At 38.9% G+C, this 19374-nt stretch overlaps 1 protein-coding gene and 1 long non-coding RNA gene across 3 annotated transcripts; one reads left to right on the top strand and one right to left on the bottom strand.

Annotated features, from left to right (window-relative positions):
• Nucleotides 1–15296: 15296 nt before the first annotated feature.
• On the bottom strand, nt 15297–16381 carry LOC131313210 (uncharacterized). The gene is made up of 3 exons (XR_009196106.1): nt 16234–16381; nt 16137–16197; nt 15297–15411 (listed from the first exon to the last, which is right to left on the bottom strand). It is a non-coding gene; the product is annotated as an uncharacterized LOC131313210 (long non-coding RNA).
• Nucleotides 15360–18149, top strand: LOC131313190 (cationic amino acid transporter 5-like). 2 transcript variants are annotated; one of them, XM_058341360.1, is made up of 3 exons: nt 15360–15426; nt 16150–16197; nt 16234–18149. In XM_058341360.1, exon 3 carries the CDS (start codon nt 16276–16278, stop codon nt 18061–18063), a length of 1788 nt encoding a protein of 595 aa, XP_058197343.1. In that variant the 5' UTR covers nt 15360–15426; nt 16150–16197; nt 16234–16275; the 3' UTR covers nt 18064–18149. The 2 variants fall into 2 exon arrangements, with proteins under 2 accessions (XP_058197343.1, XP_058197353.1); XM_058341370.1 differs by lacking the exon at nt 15360–15426 and having other exon boundaries at nt 16137–16197.
• Nucleotides 18150–19374: the final 1225 nt, after the last annotated feature.

Here is a 19374-nt window from a genome sequence, read left to right as displayed (position 1 = left end):
CAAACAGCTTTTCAGCTTAAAAAATTGAGCATTCAGCTTTCAGCACTTAATTTTTCAGCATTCAGTTTCAGTTTTATCAAACAGGCCTAAACTCCATAACTTAAAGTAAACGGAAGCGTAAGATAGTTAACATTAACCCTAGAGCTTCTAAGTGTAAAGATATAGTAACTACAAACCAAGGATTGTCCGAGTAGCACAAACAAGCTACCCTTGAGGAGTTGATGGCTATACATGCTATTCCCTAAAAAAATGAAAAATATTTTGCATAAGCGAAAGCTCATGTGAAATACGTAACATGAAGGTTTCAGGTTCGGCCATGGAAACATTTATACTTCTTGTAACACACTTATACTTCACTTTCAATAGGAGTAACATAGGATCAAATCATCGAAAAAAACAACATAAACATTAGATATACTTTCATGTCATTCGTAATAGTCCAAGTACAAGGACTCCTCAAGGTCTCATAGATAGAATCAAAGTAGTAAAATTGTTCGATGGCCTTGCCGGAACATGATGGGGAGCGACTCCTAGGTTAGAGAGAGCAACCTATGATATCGATTCCACTTAGGTTGCCGGCATGCACCCAGTGGCGACGCCACAGCCAAGGTTGCGGGGTCCGGCGACCCCATGGGAAAATTTTTTTTTACTACTACCATATTGAAATTTTCTAAATATTAATAGATTGACCCCATGGATATTTACGGTAACATCACATAGGATAATTTTCTCTTCATAGTCGATACAAAACCAGTGGCGAACTATACAAAACGAAAAGCAAAACATATTCATCACTTCTGCTATCTTTGAGTCTTCGATTCGACCGATCACCGATGAATAATTTTATAAGCTTTGTCCTTGGAAATTTGTATATACTCAAGCTTGATATGGGTTGTCTGATTTTTTGGCAAAGTCTATATAGGATATGGGTTGTTTGATTTTTTGGGAAAATAATTATATAGACTTTGACGTTATTGACATAGACACTATCATGCAACAACTTGAAACACTTGTCGAGCTTTAAATGTGATTTTTGTTGAAAGTAAGTTATTACTTGCCATTATTATGTTATATTTTTTCAGTCTTATAATTGGCAAAAGTATTGACGTTTGTGGATGACTCCATGCTCTGGAATTCCTGGATCGTCGCCACTGCATGCACCCCTCTCTTACTTTCATATGTCACTAGCCTCTTAACTGTCCCATAGGACTCATGACACCGTCTAAGCAAATTCATAGCTTTCATGTTTTCAAATCATATTTCCATGTTCTACATCTAACTATTATAAAATACAAGTGAATAGGCCACTTTCCGATAATTCATTGTTTGCTAAAAATAACAAGTATCGTAAATAAACACATGATTCACATTTTTCAGTATTTAAAAGTAAACAACATTTTGCATCCAAACATTTAAATAAAAAAGCATGTAATTAAGATATTGAATAACTCACCGCAAGGGCACGTCTAACTTTTCATGAAATTCAACTACTTCGTTGGGCTTGTGATGTAGGACAAAAATTTAGGAAATTTCAATTTTATGGAAACTTTATTCTAGGAATTATTCATTTTAGGAATTTCCCTTTTAATGCAACTTGTTTAGGCATATTCCTATTAGTCTTTTAATTTTGTTAGTCTTTGTTTCCAAGTATTGTTTTGCTTGGTCTCCGTTTTAAGTAATTACCTTATTGTTAGGACTCCTGCTAGTATAAATAGGGGTGTAAGTTATTCAATTAAAAAACTTTTAAGTTTTTAATCAATAATATTATAGAGATTTTTCTCTTTCTTTCTTGTGCGCAAGAATTGCTTGTTGCGACGAGTTGTTTATCTCGTTTGGACTAGTACGCTAACTAGTCTCTCGTGAATTCCGTTGTGTCAAGTGGTATCAGAGCAAGGTTTTGCCTGGTTCGATGGCACCAAACACAGAAGAAGACACACCCATTGACGTTGGTCGTGGGCTTACTGACCTAAGGAGGATGGCGGAGGATCAACAAGCACAGTTGACGGAGATTCGTCAGGATACCCACACTCAGTTCGCTGAGATCTGTGAGATGCTGCAGGGGTTGACTCTACAAAATCGCCAAAGGCCAGAAAGGGTTGCGAAGGATCGCGCGTTGGGATTTGCCCATCGCCAACCTCCTAACCAGAATAGGAACCGCGTTGAGGGATTTGCCCGCAACCAACCTATTCACCATAACGTCTCCAGAGGATATTCTTATTATCATTACGATAGTAGGAATAAATTTGAAGGCGAGCTATTCGAGAACCATGATGCTTATCAGTCGATAAAGCGACAACCAAATTTCAGATATTACGATAATTTGCCAAAATTTAGTGGTCTTGAATTTTTTGAAGATCGTTTGGATTGGATTCTAAACATCGAAGATTCCTTCGAGTATGCAAAAATTCCAACAGAACAAATGTGGAGGTATTTATTAGTGAAGCTTACGGGACCAGCGCTACGATGGTGGCTAGATATGCAATTTCTAAGAGATCGATTGGGCAAGTGTCGAATTTATGCATGGTACAGAATTAAAAAATGTATGATGCAGAGATTGTTACCAAGGAATTATGAGCAATTGTTGGAGGAAAAATATAGGCCAAAACAATATCATGCAGAACAAATTATTGTAGAAGCCATGGGAGAGGTCAAAATTGAAGTTGAAGATCAAGACGAAATTAACATCGATGCTTGTGTGCAAGAGGATACTGAAATTGTTTCCGATGCGGTTGCGGAGGAACAAAAGAATATTGCATTGGAGGTTTGTGCGTTTGGGCTTGATGAATCACTCACAATGGAGTTGACTACAACACTACAAGAAAATATGGTTATTGCTGAAATCCGATTTTCTGACAAAGGAGTGCCAACCAACTCTATAATAAATCAAAGTCTAGAGAACCAGCAACTTCAGCATAAGGTTCTAGTTGTAAATTTTCTTGGAGTGCAACAATTTGATTGGGTTCCCAACATTCATCTAGTGAATTTTGTCAACAAGTTAAGGCATGCTGAGAAACAATTTTTGCAAATACACTTTTTCTTGAAATTTTATTTCAAGTTAAGAAAGGAGTTGAAGTATTCTAAGTATCTGTTTCTTTGGCATGGAAGATGGCAGATTCCCAACGAGAACTCGAGATCGAGTTCTTTTGAAGAAAAGGAGACTGATGTAGGACAAAAATTTAGGAAATTTCAATTTTATGGAAACTTTATTCTAGGAATTATTCGTTTTAGGAATTCCCCTTTTAATGCCACTTGTTTAGGCATATTCCTATTAGTCTTTTAATTTTGTTAGTCTTTGTTTCCAAGTATTGTTTTGCTTGGTCTCCGTTTTAAGTAATTACCTTATTGTTAAGACTCCTGCTAGTATAAATAGGGGTGTAAGTTATTCAATTAAAAAACTTTTAAGCTTTTAATCAATAATATTATAGAGATTTTCTCTTTCTTTCTTGTGCGCAAGAATTGCTTGTTGCGACGAGTTGTTTATCTCGTTTGGACTAGTACGCTAACTAGTCTCTCGTGAATTCCGTTGTGTCAGCTTGAACCTAAACATAAACATAAAGACAATTACCCACAGGATTACTACTATTGTCAATCTAATTAAAGTTAGGCTAGTATCATCATTAGTGCTTGCGTTGGAGTATAATGCCTGCAACTTAACTTAAGAGTAAAATTCATCAATTCGGGCTGTTTTTCCATATTCAAAGCCTACGGTCATACCGTCATAATTTTTAGTATCGGGGCTAGATTGCATCTACCTTAATATAATAGGGTACCCAGTTTAATTTCTGGAAAAGTCCCAATTCCCATCAGTAGCTCATCGGAATTTCCATTCTCGGCGTCGGTGCATGGCCGGCACCAATGGGCTATTCATTTTAGACTTCCGCGATTCTTTGGCCTTCAACAGGGACTTAATCGTTAGTAAGTCAGTCCACGGAAGCGAGTCATGTTCCGAAATTATTTACCGGAAGAGTAAGTTTTTTTTTTTTTTTTTTTTTTTTGTAAGTTAAAATTTTATTATCAAATAGAAGAGTTACCTTCTGAACACAGCATACAAACAAGGGAAGATAAAAGGGTTAGGAACAGGTTCCCACTCTATCCACATTAGTTTTGGCCATACACTGTTTCCAAACATAAGAGCAAAAAGAACAGGCAAAAAATAGATGGTTATGGCTCTCAAGTTCTTCATCACACAAAACACACTTACTTTCAGAGATAACCCCCCAGGATTGAAGCCTATCTTTGGTAGACAACCAACCCCAAGCGGCTAGCCACTCAATAATAGCCCATTTAGGCACATGTATTTTAGACCAAACAGCTTTCCACCACCCAATTTCAGGTTGAGGAATTCTGAACCCCTGCCAAGCTGACTTCACTGTAAATTTGCCACTTGGGTGCAATGTCCACACCACAGAATCTTCCTGAGCAGGATTAGGGAGCCCGGAATTTTGGATACCTTCTCTTATCTCATTGAACACCCTATTTCTACTATGAGGCCAAAACCACGTTTAATTCCGAATAATTGAGACCACTCTAGAGTTCAATTCCGAATAATTGAGACCACTCTAGAGTTAATGCTTCTCAATAAACTTTCATCCATTCTACCAGCAAATCTGTCTTTAAGCATTCCAAAAGGGTGCCCATTATCAAGCCATAGAAAAGTGTCTTGACCATCCCCAATGATGGATTTAATCCAAGGCTGAGAGAGATATGTGAGGAGGTGGAGAGGTGAGGGAGTGACTGCGAGGTGGCCAGCAGCTGTGGGTGCGATTTACCCAGTGCATGAGTGCGCTGCGCATGTGCAGGTTCTGTGTGCGTGTTTTGTGTTTGTGTGAACTAGTTAAACTACATACATAGCTCTACATATGTTGACTGCTGTAAATAGAAGAAGGGAAAGAAGGAATTTTACCATCACGGCAAGGAAGATTTCCGGCGAAAAGGGTTGGGATATCAATCAGTGCGCTGGTTTAGAGGTTTAGTTACAGCACAGGAGTCCCCCACTTTGAGTTCTAAACGTTTCTCTCTTTGATTTATTTAGGAAGTCAAGCATAATCCTATGAATATTCCGGAAAACGACGGCCAATGACGTGTTTTGATAATTAATTAATACCCGCCAAGAACATCTCAGCATGTCCTTGGCGGGTATTAATTATCAAAACACGTCCTGAGACGTCATTTTCCTTGAATATTCACCCAATCATAATTCCATGATTTGCAGTTAATCCTATGATTTCCGGAATCATAATCCCATGATTTGCTCCACAATTTGTACCAATTAGTGATATTCATTCCTGGTAACTAGCTCATGTAATCACTATAAATAGACTAATGTAAAGATTACCCAGTGCAAAGAGTCTTTCATTCCTTTAATTTTGCCTTGTTTTCTTGTTCATGGTATCAAAGCCCACGACGATCAATCATGACTAGCCATTTTACTCCAGCAAACATCTACTGCCTCCTCCTCCTCCTCTTATAATCTCTTTCTCCCTTTCTCCTTCAACACTCAAATGGACTGAAATAATTTTTTGTGCTGGCGTTCACAGTTTGAAGATATATTGGACGTACACAATCTCTAGGATGTTGTCTCCAGTCAAACAACTGCTCCTTCCAAGAGACTTGATCGATGGTCCTCTAAATCCAATGTATTCTAAGGACAAACTCGTCCTTAGTTGGATCAAAGCCACGTCTTCTCCCTTGTTTCAAATGCTGCTCCTCTGTTGCTCAATGGCATATGAAGCATGTGCCTTTCTAGAAAAAAGGGCTTTCTCCTCTATCCAAAATTCATATTCATACTCTCCCTGATCAAATCCGCACTTTGAAAATGGATGTGGGGAAACCTATTAGATATTTCCTACTACACGCTAAATCTATCATTGACTCTCTCGCTGGGCAGGATCACCCATCTCAAATTCTGAACTTATTGACTATATCATTGATGCTCTTGGTGGTGAATACAAGGAGTTCATCACGCCTCTCCATCTTCGCCCCACAAATTCTTAATTGTAACGACTTCTATGATCTTCTTCTTCAAAAGGAACACCTTCTTAAAAGGATGACATCTCTATCTTTATCCACTGGAGCCGCCCATGCTGCTACTCACGTTCCGCAAAATCCGCAGTCCTCTACCAATAAGCCGCACCGAAATTTTCGTCATAACAATAACCAACGGCACCAAAATTTCAATAACCAGCGGCACCAAAATTTCCACCATAACAAACCCCACATGGTTCCTCATAATAAACAGAAATTATTACCCAAGTCTGCCAAATGTGTTTTTCTTGGCTATGAAAGCAATCAAAAAGGATACAGATGCATGGACCTTGCAACAGGATATGTCTATGTATCGCGGAATGTTATTTTTGATGAATCTAATTCTCCATGCATGGACAATTGATGTTTTCCAGTGTCTTCACCAACAAACCCTCCCTGACCAGCAAGGAAGGAGTCAGGATTTTATCCTAGCAGTGGCAAAATGCGAAGGATTGGGGGATACTGCCAAGCAAGGGTGCTTGGCAGCAGTGCCGAGCGGCCGATCTGGTCGTTCATCTCGGCACGGACGGCTCAGATCTAATCCAAGTACATAAACGGCCGGATTGACCACTTGAAACCATTGCCAAGCACCCCTGGTTGGCAGTATCCCCGAGTCCGCAAATTAAATGTATACTAAAAAAAACATGCATTGCAATATGAATAGTCATCGACTCTAGAAAAAATTAAAATAATATAATAAAAACTATAGTAAATGATGTTTGTCGTTTGCACATGGAGTACGAAAAAGACTAATATAGTTTTGGAATACTATTTTGGCTCTCCTTTCTTCAAAAAATCTAACGGTGGCGAGTCTATATGTAACGACCCGGATTTTTGACCCCTGTTTTTTCTTTAATTTTAATAATAATATTATTATTAAGTCTTATTTTTGCATGCAAAAAAAAGAAGAAAAAAACTATATAGTTTTATACATATATATTTTCATAAACACATGCATGCATGCATGCATTTCCTGTACCTCTCTCCCTCCCTCCTGCAGCCTCTCTCTCTCTCTCTCTCTCTCTCTCTCTCTCTCTCTCTCTCTCTCTCTCTCAGCTTCCTCTCCCTTTCTCTCTAGCCATAACTCCCTCTCTTCCTTTCCCACCAAGAAAAAACAAATTCGTCTCCCTTAGCACAAATCGAAAATTTCTTCATCCCCAAGTATAATCCGAATTCAATATCTTCTTATCCCCTCAATACTCCCTCCCTGGACATAAATTCATTCCTGTCTCGTCCAATTCAATGCTCAAGAGATCAAACTTCCATTAATGCAATCTTATCACATTTTTCAAAATTCACCTATAAATACCTCACCCCATTGACCAATGGGCACACCATTACAACCACCACACTCCACCTAGTTAGAAACAAGAGGAAACACTAGCCAATTTGAGCTCCAAGCTATGGAGTTCTAAAGAGAAAAAGTGAGAGAGAGAAAAGTGGGTTTCGTCCGTAGACCCAACCGAGATCCGATCTAACCATCCCAATCACTTCCTACAACCCCAAGCATCCCCAAACAACATTCAATTCGGCCCCAAAGTTTCCGAATTGCCAAAACCGAAGTCGTCTTCCCCAAAAATTAAGTTTTCGATTTTCAATCCAATTTGATCAAACCAAGGTATTATAATCCTATCTAACCTCTCCTCTAAGAATATTAAGTATTTTTAAGCTTAACCCTATGCCCAAACGAACCCATGCATCAAAACCATGAAGGAAAAAAAATGAAATCTGGACGTTAATTACCTTGCGGCCACAAGGTTGACCAAGTCAAACCTTGCGGCCAGCTCCCCCACCGCGAACTTGGTTTGGTTTTATTAAAAATCGTTCGATTCCGGAGCTTCACACTCATTCATATCTGCTGCATGTGTATCCGCACTTGGACTAGAAACTGAAACCCTAATGACAACTATGCATGTGACATCACCATTAGGAGGTAAGATATCGGTAGTACTAATCTGTGAAGGGTACGAATTGGAAGTGTCAAAATTTACGATTAACATGCGACTTACGAGTAATCGAGATGACTGACTTGACGTTATAGTTAGGATGGATTGGCTGACCGCGCACCGAGCTGTCATAGACTGCCATCGAAAGATGGTGACAACTTATTCACCAGATGGAACGTGCTTCAAACTTAAGGGGGATAGGCAAGACCCTTCTGCACCCAAGGCTAACAAAACTAAGTGGCATAACAAACTCACGGGATGGTTATCAAGCCTCAAGTTGAAGGAAATAGATCGTATGGAGTTAGGTCCTCCCCACATAACTTGTGAATACGAGGATGTTCTTTCCTAGAAATTACCGGGACTACCACCACAATGGGGTATAGACTTTATTATAGAATTGCAACTTGGAACGACACCAATATCCATGGCCCCATATAGAATGGTACCGACTGAGCCCCGAGAACTAAAGGAGCAACTTGAAGAACTCAAAGACCAAGGCTTCATCCGATCCAATACATCGCGAGGGGGAGCCCCGCTTTGTTCGTCAAAAAAAAGGAAGGAACCTTGCAACTCTGTATTAAGGAACCGTTACTATCTTCCGAAGATAGATGGCTTGTTAAGAAGGTCAACTTGTTCTCAAAGATTGATCTACGGTCTGGGTATCATCAATTGCGGATCAGAAACAGAGATATACCTAAAACGGCATTCCGCACACGTTACAGACACTAAGAGTTTGTAGTTATACCTTTCGATCTAACCAATGCCCCTGTCGTTTTCATGTGTCTGATGAACAAGATTTTCATCGTACTTGGACAAGTTTGTGGTAGTGTTCATTAATGACATTTTTGTCTAACCGCCAACAGAGAGAGAACACGAAGACCACTTGAGAATTGTCCTATAAGTACTCCGGATAATCATCTATGTGCAAAAGCTAGCAAGTGCGAATATTTAATAAAAGAAGTCAAATTTCTAGTGCGCAGTGTTAAAAAAGAAAAAGGGAATCTTAGTAGACGACTGTAAGCGGGCAAAGATTGGAGAAGACCCTCAATGTTAATCGGGAATATAAGTCGTTGGGATTAGCTGACTACTACAGAAGGGTCATTCAAAAAAAAAAATCTCAATTTTAGGTGTGACAATGACTTGACTGACCAAAAAAGGGGTTAAGTTCAAATGGAATGAGGCAAAATGGAAAGATTGTCACATACGGATCTCAACAATTGAGGCCACAAGAAAAGAACAATCCAACTCGCAATTTGGAACTGGCTGCCGTAATGTCCGCCCTAAGGTTTTGACAGTATTGATTGGGAACATCACCTTCGAGGAACAACCAATGGAGATCAAGGCTTATAGCAAGAAGTGTGTCCAAGGGCAAAAATCATTCAACTTGTCTGAATTCTTTGACAACATTGAGGAATCAACTTGGGAACGAACCGATACTATGCACACCAACTATTGTATCTGGTACTTGCTAATTTCAATGACGAAATTATTTTAAAGGGGATAGATTGTAACGACCCAAATTTTTTACCCTTTTTTTTCTTTAATATTAATAATAATATTATTATTAAGTCTTATTTTTGCATGCAAAAAAAAAGAAAAAAACTATATAGTTTTATACATATATATTTTCATAAACACATGCATGCATGCATTTCCCGTACCTCTCTCCCTCCCTCCTGCAGCCTCTCTCTCTCTCTCCCACAACTCCTTCTCTCTCCAGCCACAACTCCCTCTCTTCCTTTCCCACCAAGAAAAACCAAATTCGTCCCCCTTAGCACAAATCGAAAATTTCTTCATCCCCAAGCATAATCCGAATTCAATACCTTCTTATCCCCTTAATACTCCCTCCCTGAACATAAATTCATTCTTATCTCGTCCAATTCAATGCTCAAGAGATCAAACTTCCATTAATGCAATCTTATCACATTTTCCAAAATTTACCTATAAATACCCCACCTCATTGACCCACGGGCACACCAACCACCACACCCCACCTAGTCAGAAACGAGAGGAAACACTAGCCAATTCAAGCTCCAAGCTATGGAGTTCTAGAGAGAGAAAGTGAGAGAGAGAAAGGTTTCGTGCGTAGACCCAACCGAGATCCGATCTAACCATCCCAATCACTTCCTATAACCTCAAGCATCCCCAAACAACATTCAATTCGGCCCCAAAGTTCCCGAATTGCCAAAACCGAAGTCGTCTTTCCCAAAAATCAAGTTTTTGATTTTCAATGCAATTTGATCAAACCAAGGTATTATAATCCTATCCAACCTCTCCTCTAAGTATATTTGTTTTTAAGCCTAATCATATGCCCCAAACGAACCCATGCATCGAAACCATGACAAAAAATGAAAAAAATGAAATCTGGACGTTACCTTGCGGTGCGGGCCGCAAGAACCAAAGTTGAGTTTGCGGCCAGCTCCCCCACCGCAAACTTGGTTCGGTTTTATTAAAAATCGTTCGAAACCATTTTGCAATCTTCCGAACAACGTTTTTGACACCCAAATTATTTTTCCTAGACTCTTCGCACCTCAAAAATGATGTCTTGTTAATATCAAAAAACTTTATTTAATTATCTATTTATTATTTATTTTACAAAGTTTTCAATCGAAACAACTTTGCGACCTTATAAACTATGTTATTAATGACCGAATAATTTTTTTTAGACTTTTTACTCTCCTAGGATAAAACCTTGTTAAACTCAACGTATTTTATTTATTAGATTATTTATTATCTAATTATTCTACTTACGGTAATTTTCGGTAATACCTTTATATAAAATAACCTCGCAACCCTCCGGACCCACTTTTTGATACCCGAATATGTTGCGTAGGACCGTTAGGACTTCTATTAATGTCATGTGAACTATTCTAATATTTTGATCTATTTAATGTATTTATTAATCAATCTAATTTCATAAATAGACTAATAAAAGCCTAGACTTACTAATATTTGAATAAATTTATTATTATTATTATTATTATTATTATTATTATTATTATTATTATTATTATTATTCCTTTATACTAATTAGATAAAAGCTTCTTGTGCTACTAATTTAACTTATTGGCCATACAAGATTACGGGTAACAGCCCATTTATAAAAAGTTACGTCATTGTTCCGCTCATTATTTATTTCAATTATCACTTTGATTACTTATTTATTTCTCCGACTCTTGATTTATTGTGGTAGATTGGACCCTAGAGACATGGTGTGGTTCACAAGTAGGATTTCACCTAAACATTACTAGGCAATGGTTATTTGGGAGAAAGAGATATTAGAAGATGCATGCAGGAAGATTGTGTGAAGTGATTTGAAAACTGGCGGGTAGCCTAATGATGTGATTTGAAACTGGCGGGTTGTCCAGTGATGATTAAAACCTGGCGAGTAGTATAGAGATGTTTTGTGATAATAAAACCTGGCAGGTGGTCTAGTGATATTTTGTGATGATAAAACTTAGCAGATAGTTCAGAGATGTTTTGTGATGATAAAACCTGGCAGGTGGTCCAGTGATATTTTGCGATGATAAAACCTGGCGGTTGGTCCAGTGACGTTTTGCGATGATAAAACCTTACGGATAGTCCAGAGATGTTTTGTAATGATAAAACCTAGCAGGTGATCCAGTGATATTTTGCGATGATAAAACCTGACGGGTGGTCTAGTAATGTTTTGTGATGATAGAACTGGTGGGAGTCCAATGGTGGTTTTAATGTGGTGATTAAGATAGGCGAACCCTAGTTATGGTCCGGGCATGACTAGCTTTCCCTTGTTGTTAGGCTATTAGTCAGTAATGAACAGGTTTATGTGAGTTACTTCTATTTTACTTTTCTGCATTGATAATATATTGTTACCTGCTAGCTGTAATGTAAGGGGAGCGATTGGGTTGGATTATACTACGGGGTGAACTCTTTCACTCAGGCACGGATTGTTTGGCATCTGTGTCAGATTTTGCAGAAAATCAGGTGGAGACTCAGGATCCTGAAGGAGGGCAGTACTATCCAGAGATGAATCCGTAGATTGAGACTGAGCCAGTGTATGCTTGGGATCCATATCAAGTTTAGGAATCAGCTCTGAGTTTTGTCAAAATTTAATACCACAGTCAAGTTTAGTATTTTCACATTCGATTGTAATAAACAATGTCTTATGTCGAATTATCTGTTTTAGTCATTAATAAAGCAAACTTTTCCTTATATTAATATTTAATGCCTCCGAAAATTATATGAAAAATTGGGGTGTTACACTATATAAGTTGGGGATAACTTTTTTTTACATATAATAATTGCATTTTCTAAATTTCTTGTCGTGGTGGCCGCCCCTACTAAACCCCCTAGCTCCATCCTTATATGTGCACCTTGACTAATAATATCTTTGGGGGACCAAATACGACGTGACAATAACTTAGCAAGGTAGCACACCAGAGTTATCAATTTCGATAGAAATCTTCCTTTCTCTGTCCATGTTTGTTAGATGGGTCTTGAGTCTTGACTCTGCTATAAAAATCTTTCAATCACTAACGACCATGTTACTAGAACTCCATAAAGCAACAAAAACTTGGCAAAGTTGCATGTCATTATTTCATAGAACTGATGAGAAGAGTCTTTCCTCATCTTTCCGTGTTGGTTCTGTTTTTATAACAATGAGAGCTTGACTCATTCAAAAATTCTTACGATCACTCATGGCATATTTCTTTAGATTCCATAGAGCCGTAAAGACTTGAAAAATACATATGTAATTATCAGAGAATAGACAAGAATAGCATCTCCTCATTTTTCCATCTCTGTTTTGTTTAAGAAAAATCTTGCAACGATTGATTGAGAACCTCATGATTCGAAAAATCTTGCAACCATTGATTGCAAACCTCATGTTTTATCATTCGGAAATTCTAATCGTAAAGAAGTTTTGCAAGGAACTGCGCAAGAAAAAATACGTTTGGCCACATTCCGGGTCCCACAAAAATCTAAAAAAATATCCATAAATTTTTGAATATTATTTTATGGGGCCCTACGAATCCAAAAGTAAACTTACCGATATCCGTTGGAGCTGATTTTTTATAGGGCCCCATAAAATAATATTAAAAAAATGAATATTTTTCTAGATTTTTGTGGGACCCAGAATAGGGCGAAACGCATTTTTTCTTGCGTGGTTCCCTGTAAATTTTCCTTGTGCATAGCAAGGCTCTCAATCATTAGGGATTGATGGCCATGTCCTTACCACTCTGTACAACAGCTAGCATGCAAAGACTTGTCAGAGCCAATTCAATGTCATTATCATAGAATAGAACTTGTTGGAAAAATCATGCAATCAGACTCCATGCATAAAGTAGCTCGACTTGGTAACGCCTCTTTGTAGTGGATATTTATTGGTGATTTCGTATCCGTCCCCATCGATTTTAGTCTATAATGTGGAACTTGGCTCATTGAAAAATCTTGCAATGAGTATTTATTCACTACTACTCACATGGCGCGCAGGGGAGGCGAGCTATATTTCTGGAGAGGGGCGAGACTATACATTTTGATAATAAGTTTTTTTTTTCAATTTAATAGTAGTATTTTTTTTTAGAATCGTAGCGGGGGCGACTGCCCTTACTAGCCTCCCTTTGTCTCCATCCTTGCTGACCAGTATATGGTTGAAGAAGACCTAGAGCACCACGTGGCGATGCCCACGGGCATGGAATAATCTCTCCTCTGTGTGAAACTAATTGCCGGTGAAGCTGAAGAGAGGGGAGTATCGGAGTAGTAGATGAAACAGGGGAGCAGCTAGTCAGACAAGGGTGTGGAAATTATTTCGGATATTTTACTATTTCGTCCCTACAGTTGTTTACCCACGACAGTCAAGTAGTAAAACTTACTCCGTGGAGTCTCCATCAAGTGATGGGGTTCTTTGGACCAAGGGATCCTTGTTTTTTTTTTTTTATTGACAGTCCGTGTTGAATAAGTGCCAGATGAAAAGAGTTAAGCATTTATGGAACGTGGAGTCTCCATCAAGTGATGGGGTTTTTTGGACCAAGGCATGGTCCCTGCGATCCAGCCGTCTATTTTCTAACGATTTGGATTCTAATCTAAACAATGAACGCCTCGAATCAATGGAAATTTGGAGGATTAATATTTCCCAATAAATATCAATTAGTGTTGGAGGATTTTTGTCTCCGTTGAAAAATTCACAGCTTCAACAAAGAGTGAGACCAAAATAGCTTTTTCATAAGCAAACAACAGTTACATTAAACATCACGCTAATATGACACTGTAACCATGGGAATAAAAGGCTACTGATAATGCTAAAACCAAAATTGATGATGCCAAAATTCAACCATGTGAAATGACTTCTTTGCCTTCCGTCCAATCTCACCCTACTTTACTCTCTCTCTCTCTCCTGAACAAACCCATCTCCCAACTCAACCTCTCCACCTTTGCCGCCGACGCCAAAGTTTTCTGTAAAATGATTGCTCAAATCATTCGCAAAAATGGTGAGGTCGTCCAAAAAAAGACAGAAGAAAAGAAAGAAAGAAAAACGGAGAGAAAACACAATTGTAGGTAAAGAAAAACGGAAAGAAAAAGGAGAGAAGAAAAGAAAGAAAGAGGAGAGTTGTTTGAGCGAGAAGCGCAGTGCAAGGGGGAGAACCAACGAGGTGGCCCACTGTCGACCGATCCGATCAATTCTTTACTATATCCGCTGCCTCCTGCTTCTTCTTTCCCAACCTTCCATTTCCGGAGCTGGCCGTCGATGATGGCGGTTGTGGTGGTGGTTCAGTTGACGAAACGGGTTGCCGACGACACCACCCACCTCACTTTTTATTTTCTTCCAAAATAAAATGTTCACAAACCCCAAAAGGGGAAGGGGGGAAAATAAAAAAAAACCACAGTAAAACCAAGAGAATTGAGTGCTCTGAAATTAGAAGGTCCATATCCAGATATTGATCTGGAGATCAACCTTACATTTAGCATCAGAAGTAGAAACAACCGATGGAAGAAAGCTTGTTATTCGCCTGAGGTTGGCCTTGGCGTGGTGGTGCAGCAATTTTATGGTGTAGTTCCACCTGCAGAACCCATGGTCTTTCAAGGCCTCCACCAGTCCAACGCTGGCGGCCACGATCCACACTCTGCTCACCGAACCCATCTTCTTGATTTCGAGTACTGCAAACGAGATTGATTTGGAAATTAATGGGAGTGGGCAAATAAGTCATTTCACATGGTTGAGTTTTGGCAGCATCAATTTTAATTTTGGCATTATTAGTTGCCGAATAAAATTGTTAACAGTACTTAGAGTAGGCACCCACCAAATGTGTGCCTATGCATCATGTTTTGATTCACTGAGTCACTTTCAACCATGCCGGATGAATTTCAAATGTAAAACCAACCAATAATTTATAGCAAAAAATCTCTTCCATATCTCTCAAAGATATCATCATTTCATTGCATTTAAATCAACTAGGCGGGGTAGAGGCTCCATTATTCATAGTAGGGGTGAGCATGGATCGAATTTGTCTGGTTTTATAGTAATCCAATAACCAAACCACTACTTACGGATTATGAATTTAGAGAACCAAATCAATCCATAAAATTCATAAAACCAAACCAATCCAAACCATTCATAGGCGGTTTGGTTTCGGTTTTAAACCACGGTTCGTTTAAAATTGAGATATCATTACTATAAACTATTTTAAGTACTTAAAATTGCATAGATAACTTAAACTAAAAGTTATATTGAAATTAATATATTAAAATCATCAAAACTCACTAACGTCAATCAACTAAATAAGAATAGAATACATTAGAAAGTAAGTTACCGAGATAAAAGAGTAGGAAATCACTTTACTAAGCCCAAACCATGTATGTTTAGTGTAATGAAATTGTAGGAATAGGAAGTTTAGGAAATTAATATTGAAAGTGAAAGAAAAGAATAGGGTGGAGGAATAGAGTATTAGATAAGGAAATTAAGTTTATTAAGTATATCTAAACAAATTATATACTATATGTGTGTGTGTCTATCACACGGTTCGGATTGGTTTGGAACCAAAACCATTAACGTAAATCCATAAATCAAATCATTTAATACGGTTTTTATTTTTTTAAAATCAAGACCTAACCACATCATTAAAAAACCAAACCAAATTATTCGGTTTGGATTGATTTGGACTGGATTCATGGTTTCATGATTATTTTGCTCACCCCTAATTTATAGAGAACAGAGCATTGCATTCACTTCTTAAAATCCATCACTTATCTTCTTCTTTTTTGAGATCATTAATCCATCACTTATCTTCACTACCATAACAAGTCAAGTGGGGACAAAGTACAAAATTGGGATATGGGTTCGGTGAGTGAATCGAGGGATGAGGTTCCACAAAAAACATACTGGAGGTGGAGCAAACAAGATTTCTTCCCTGAAAAATCATTCCAAAATTGGGGAACGTACCGTGATGCGCTATCACAAACGGGTCTCCGTTTCAAGGACCGTCTTTTAACCCGATCGGACGAGACCAGTGAGGTTTCGGAGCTCCAGAAACAAAGCGAAAACAAGATGAAACGGTGTTTGAATTGGTGGGACCTCACTTGGGTCGGCTTCGGCGCAGTCATTGGTGCAGGCATCTTTGTGCTCACAGGCAAAGAAGCCCATTTTGATGCCGGCCCCGCTATCATCGTATCCTACCTTGCTTCCGGTTTTTCGACCATGCTTGGTGTTTTCATCTACACGGAATTCGCTGTAGAAATTCCTGTAGCCGGTGGTTCATTTGCTTATCTGAGAGTCGAACTGGGAGATTTTGTAGCATTTATAGCAGCTGCTAACATACTTCTCGACTACATGCTTGGAAATGCAGCAGTTGCTCGATCTTGGACTTCTTACTTGACAACTCTTCTCAACCGCCCGTCCAACTCGCTTGTTATCCATACAAATCTTAAACAAGGTTACAACCTCTTGGACCCAATTGCCGTCGTAGTTCTAGCAATCGCATCAGCAATCGCCATCGCTAGCACAAAGAAAACCTCACTCCTCAATTGGATTGCATCTGCAGTAAACATGGTTGTGATATTTTTTGTTATAATTGCAGGTTTAACTCATGCCAAAACCTCGAATCTTACTCCCTTTATGCCTTTTGGCGTAAAAGGGTTATTCCAAGCGGCAGCGATCGTGGGCTTTGCTTACGGAGGATTCGACGCTATAACAACATTGGCGGAGGAAACGAAAAAGCCGTCAAGAGATATACCAATAGGGTTACTTGGGTCGATGTCGGTCATCACCGTCATATACTGTTTGATGGCACTTTCACTGAGTATGATGCAAAAGTACACAGATATAGACCCCAATGCAGCCTACTCTGTTGCATTTGAGAGTGTAGGGATGAATTGGGCAAAGTATTTGGTTGCATTTGGTGCTCTTAAGGGAATGACCACCGTTCTTCTTGTTGCGGCGCTTGCGCAGGCTCGATACGCTACGCATATCGCACGAGCCCACATGATCCCGCCTTGGTTTGCTCTGGTCCACCCAAAGACGGGAACCCCTATCTATGCTACCATAATGATGACCACCGGCAGTGCCGTGATTGCTTTCTTCTCAAGCTTGGATGTTTTGGGGGGCTTGTTAGCCGTAAGCGGTTGTTTTCTCTCCACGCTATTGCCGGTCGCACTTCTGGTGAGGAGATATTACGTAACAGGCATCACGCCTCGTGCGAACGTGTCGAAGTTCGTTGCATTATTGCTTCTCATTCTCCTTTCCTCCGCTGCGACCTCAGCTTACTGGGCACTGACCTCCACCGGTTGGATCGGTTACACCATTACACTCCCTCTTTGGTTCTTGGGGACTCTGGGGATGTCGGTGCTCTTGCCGCTGCAAAGGACGCCCAAAGTCTGGGGCGTTCCGCTTGTCCCGTGGTTTCCATCGTTGGCGATTTTGACGAATTTGTTTCTCATGGGATCTTTGGATGCTAGTGCTTTTATACGGTTCAGCATATGTACGATCGTAATTGTGGTTTACTATTTCTTTTTTGGGCTCCATGCGACTTATGATATGGCACACGAGCCAAATAAGCCAGAATCCATGAAGATCGCTGATACAGACAGTGAGACACCATTCCAAGTTCAGAACCTTGAAATTTAAATGTCTCTCATCCCCTTGTTGGCAAGGATCCCTTCTTGATTAGTGCCACTCAGCAATTCTGGAATAATAAACAGGATTGTCGTGTAGACTTTTCTAGAGTCTTCAAAACTTTTCTGAATTTCATTTCTAATATCTTATGCCACCCTGTTTTGTAGTATCACATTTACACCCTTGTAATCTTGTTTAGATAGTGTAAAATAATATATTTTTGTCTTCATTTTCAAAAAACAGAACTGTAACAACCCGCTACATCCCATAGACTTTTCAGTAGGTCATCCATCCCTAGACTACCTTAAGATGAGCACGCTTAACTGTGAAGTTCCTATGTATTTTGGCCCACCCTCACGGCTTTAAAAGACCTTGTACAAGTACGAGAGATTTTTTCTTATAAACAATGATTTGCCCTCTCCCGTCCGGATGGATCCTGCTATCTTGCAGTACCGCCGGCCACCAGAAAGCGAAGTGTCACAATCTACCCCCTTAGGGGTGCAACGTCCTCGTTGCACAGGCCCAGCAACCTTCCCTGGGGTCCGTGGCAGCAAAGCGCATCCTACCCACCACTTTGCCAAGTGCGGGGCTTTGATACCATGTTATAACAACCCGATTTTTTAAAACGTTAATTAAATTATTTTTTATTGATTTAATAAATATTTAAATGAATTTTGGTAAATTAATCTCCAAATCATAGTTTAGCAGCGGAAGCTTTAAAATTCAAATTAATGATAAACATAATTTGAGTAAATAATAATAATAATAATAATAATAATAATAATAATAATAATAATTTAAGATTACATTTCTTGAAATCTAAAAATTTGGTACTAAAAACAAATCAGAGCTTCTAAGGGTACAGGTACAAAAGCCAGACAACTTTATTTAACAAAACGGTTAGAGCAGAACTCTAATTCTGATATAGGTTCCAAGCTTCATCTTGCTCAATTTCAACAATCGGGTTCTCTTCCTGAAAATGCTGATCAGCTCCCGTCCTCTGAATACCTAGCATGAAACACTAGGCCAAACGGCACTAAAATGAGTTTTAACACTCAGTAGATAAATCATACCCATTAACCCTTAATCTACAAGTAATCGCATTTATAATAAATTATGTAGGAATTGAATAGCACAAAATTTGTTTCATTAGCTAATCATCAACTTAAACAGATATCAGATTCTCAATTTCGATAAAAATTCCAAGACCTCTGTGATCAACAAATTCCAAAATCATAATTTCACCTATCATGCTATACGGGTCCTGCCAGGCTACCCTCCATAACGCGAGGTCCTAGTAGGCTATTTTCATAATTCTAGGTC

Source organism: Rhododendron vialii, chromosome 2a (assembly GCF_030253575.1).
Source record: "Rhododendron vialii isolate Sample 1 chromosome 2a, ASM3025357v1".
NCBI classification, from domain to species: Eukaryota; Viridiplantae; Streptophyta; class Magnoliopsida; order Ericales; family Ericaceae; genus Rhododendron; species Rhododendron vialii.
Note: the sequence above shows the minus strand (reverse complement) of the source record. Positions and strands in the feature narration are given on the sequence as shown.